Source organism: Ceratina calcarata, unplaced genomic scaffold (genome assembly GCF_001652005.2).
Source record: "Ceratina calcarata isolate Rehan_Ccalc_2016 unplaced genomic scaffold, ASM165200v1 scaffold44, whole genome shotgun sequence".
In the NCBI taxonomy this organism is placed as follows: domain Eukaryota; kingdom Metazoa; phylum Arthropoda; class Insecta; order Hymenoptera; family Apidae; genus Ceratina; species Ceratina calcarata.
The window spans coordinates 793496-795264 of NW_017167821.1; the positions used below are offsets into that span (position 1 = coordinate 793496).

Consider the following 1769-nt stretch of genomic DNA (forward strand, 5'->3'; position numbering starts at 1 on the left):
ATTCCAGAAGTACATGATTCAACAAACAAATATATATTCAAGTGTTAAACGATACTTGGAGAAACAGGTTCTAAATTATTGCGATGCTCAAATTTCCGATAAAATGAAAAAATATACTTACTTGAGCGTTCGGTGGAGTTTTCGGTTTTCTGAATACTCGATTTTCATTATAATCTCTTCGACGTACGAACAAGGCGGTATCATCTGGAAGTGGTACCTGCCTTATTTTCTGTATGTCACGAGACAAATTCATTTTAAAACCGATCTATGAAGTAAAAAATATATATACGTAAATCGTTAGAATAGGAAAATCACATGAAATTCAACTTATAAAATCTCTGAAAAATATAGGCTAAATAATAACGTTTATTCACTTATACTACAACGCAGTAACTTTAAAAGCTTTGTTATTCAAATTACCTTACAATTTGTTGTATACAGTACAAGGTGATGCCTGGTGATGCTATTCTACTTTCTATAACTGAATTACGGCCGATTTCTTCACGATACTTGAGATACATTAACCGATATTCGAGTCGGTTTACAGCAATTCAAACATATCGACTAACTATCGTCTAACGTTAAGAGTTAGGATTGAAATTTGAAACTTGCTTTGTACATATGCACATGTACATATATGTAGTTTGATTGTACTTCGTACATACTTTATATATTCCATACATACTTGAATTTAGTTTTTTTAAATATCTCACGCAGTTACGAATAACGTGAAGTGAGGTGTGAAACCAAATCCAATGTTAAATTTTCATGTATAATATAAACGATTCTGATCTGAACTAATGAAAAATAAGTCAAACTTCTGAGTTCTGTAATTATTATCTAGCTATTTACTAATGTATATATATGTATATATATATATATATACATATACATATATATATGTATATATATATATATATACATATATATATACACACACACACACGTATATATATATAATAAATGAATATTGGGCATTTGAATAGCTGAACAATTAATAAATAGTATCAATATGTTAAATTTACATAAATTATTAAACAAATACGCATTACCTTTGTTACGTTAATTTCAGTTCTTATAATCGACATTTACTATATGATATAATTAGTTCTACGAAATGGTTTCTTCATTGAATAATATCCTCCAGTACGTTTCTTCTTTTTTATCAAAATGATACGACAAGTAAATGTAAAATCGTCATTGCACAAAAATGAGCCATTTAAAAGAAATGAAGAGCGTTGATTATTCGCAGTAAATATGAAATATCCACCAACGCTAACGAATATAATTTTTTCCCCAGTAGTGATAATGAATCGTGATATCACGGCAAATAAACATGGCGCTTATTTGATACTGGAGTCTTTTACTTTGGATAAATCGCAAACGTTGCTGCAATTTGTATCAAGTTAGCAACATCAGTTCACGCGTTTGCTCATAGATAATCCAAACCATTTACGATACGGTGAATGTATCGTTCATATTTCAAGCTGTTTTCGCAAGGAAGCGTTTAATAAACGTGAACGTCATACATGTCAAAATGGCCCGGGAATATGATCATTTATTTAAGCTTCTAATAATAGGAGATAGCGGTAAGTGTGTCCATTTTCATCGACATTAAACACGTACATTGATAAGGATACAAAGTGATGCGTTACAAAAAGGTTCTGTTTGTTATAACAAAGTGTGACATGTCGTCGATACTTTCAATAGAAAACAATCAATTTATCACAATTAATGTTTATAGGATATTATAATTTACTTGGTAATGA

The 1769-nt window shown here is 29.8% G+C and overlaps 2 protein-coding genes across 5 annotated transcripts in view; one reads left to right on the plus strand and one right to left on the minus strand.

The window, feature by feature from the left end:
* The window catches only part of LOC108627119 (uncharacterized), a 4153-nt gene extending 3016 nt beyond the window's left edge, over positions 1-1137 (minus strand). Inside the window, exons 1-2 of one of the 2 annotated variants that reach the window (XM_026815319.1) lie at positions 1053-1137; positions 122-265 (exon numbers count right to left, since the gene is read on the minus strand). In XM_026815319.1, the coding sequence (XP_026671120.1) occupies positions 122-265; positions 1053-1088 (180 nt within the window). In that variant the 5' untranslated portion in view covers positions 1089-1137. Of the gene's footprint in view, positions 1-121; positions 266-420; positions 829-1052 lie in introns of those variants that run through there. The other variant, XM_026815320.1, reaches the window with a different exon arrangement.
* Positions 1086-1769, plus strand: part of Rab35 (RAS oncogene family member Rab35) — a 5398-nt gene continuing 4714 nt past the window's right edge. The window contains exons 1-2 of one of the 3 annotated variants that reach the window (XM_026815324.1): positions 1086-1146; positions 1301-1589. In XM_026815324.1, the coding sequence (XP_026671125.1) occupies positions 1538-1589 (52 nt within the window). In that variant the 5' untranslated portion in view covers positions 1086-1146; positions 1301-1537. Of the gene's footprint in view, positions 1147-1292; positions 1590-1719; positions 1763-1769 lie in introns of those variants that run through there. The other 2 variants (XM_018028194.2, XM_026815325.1) reach the window with 2 other exon arrangements.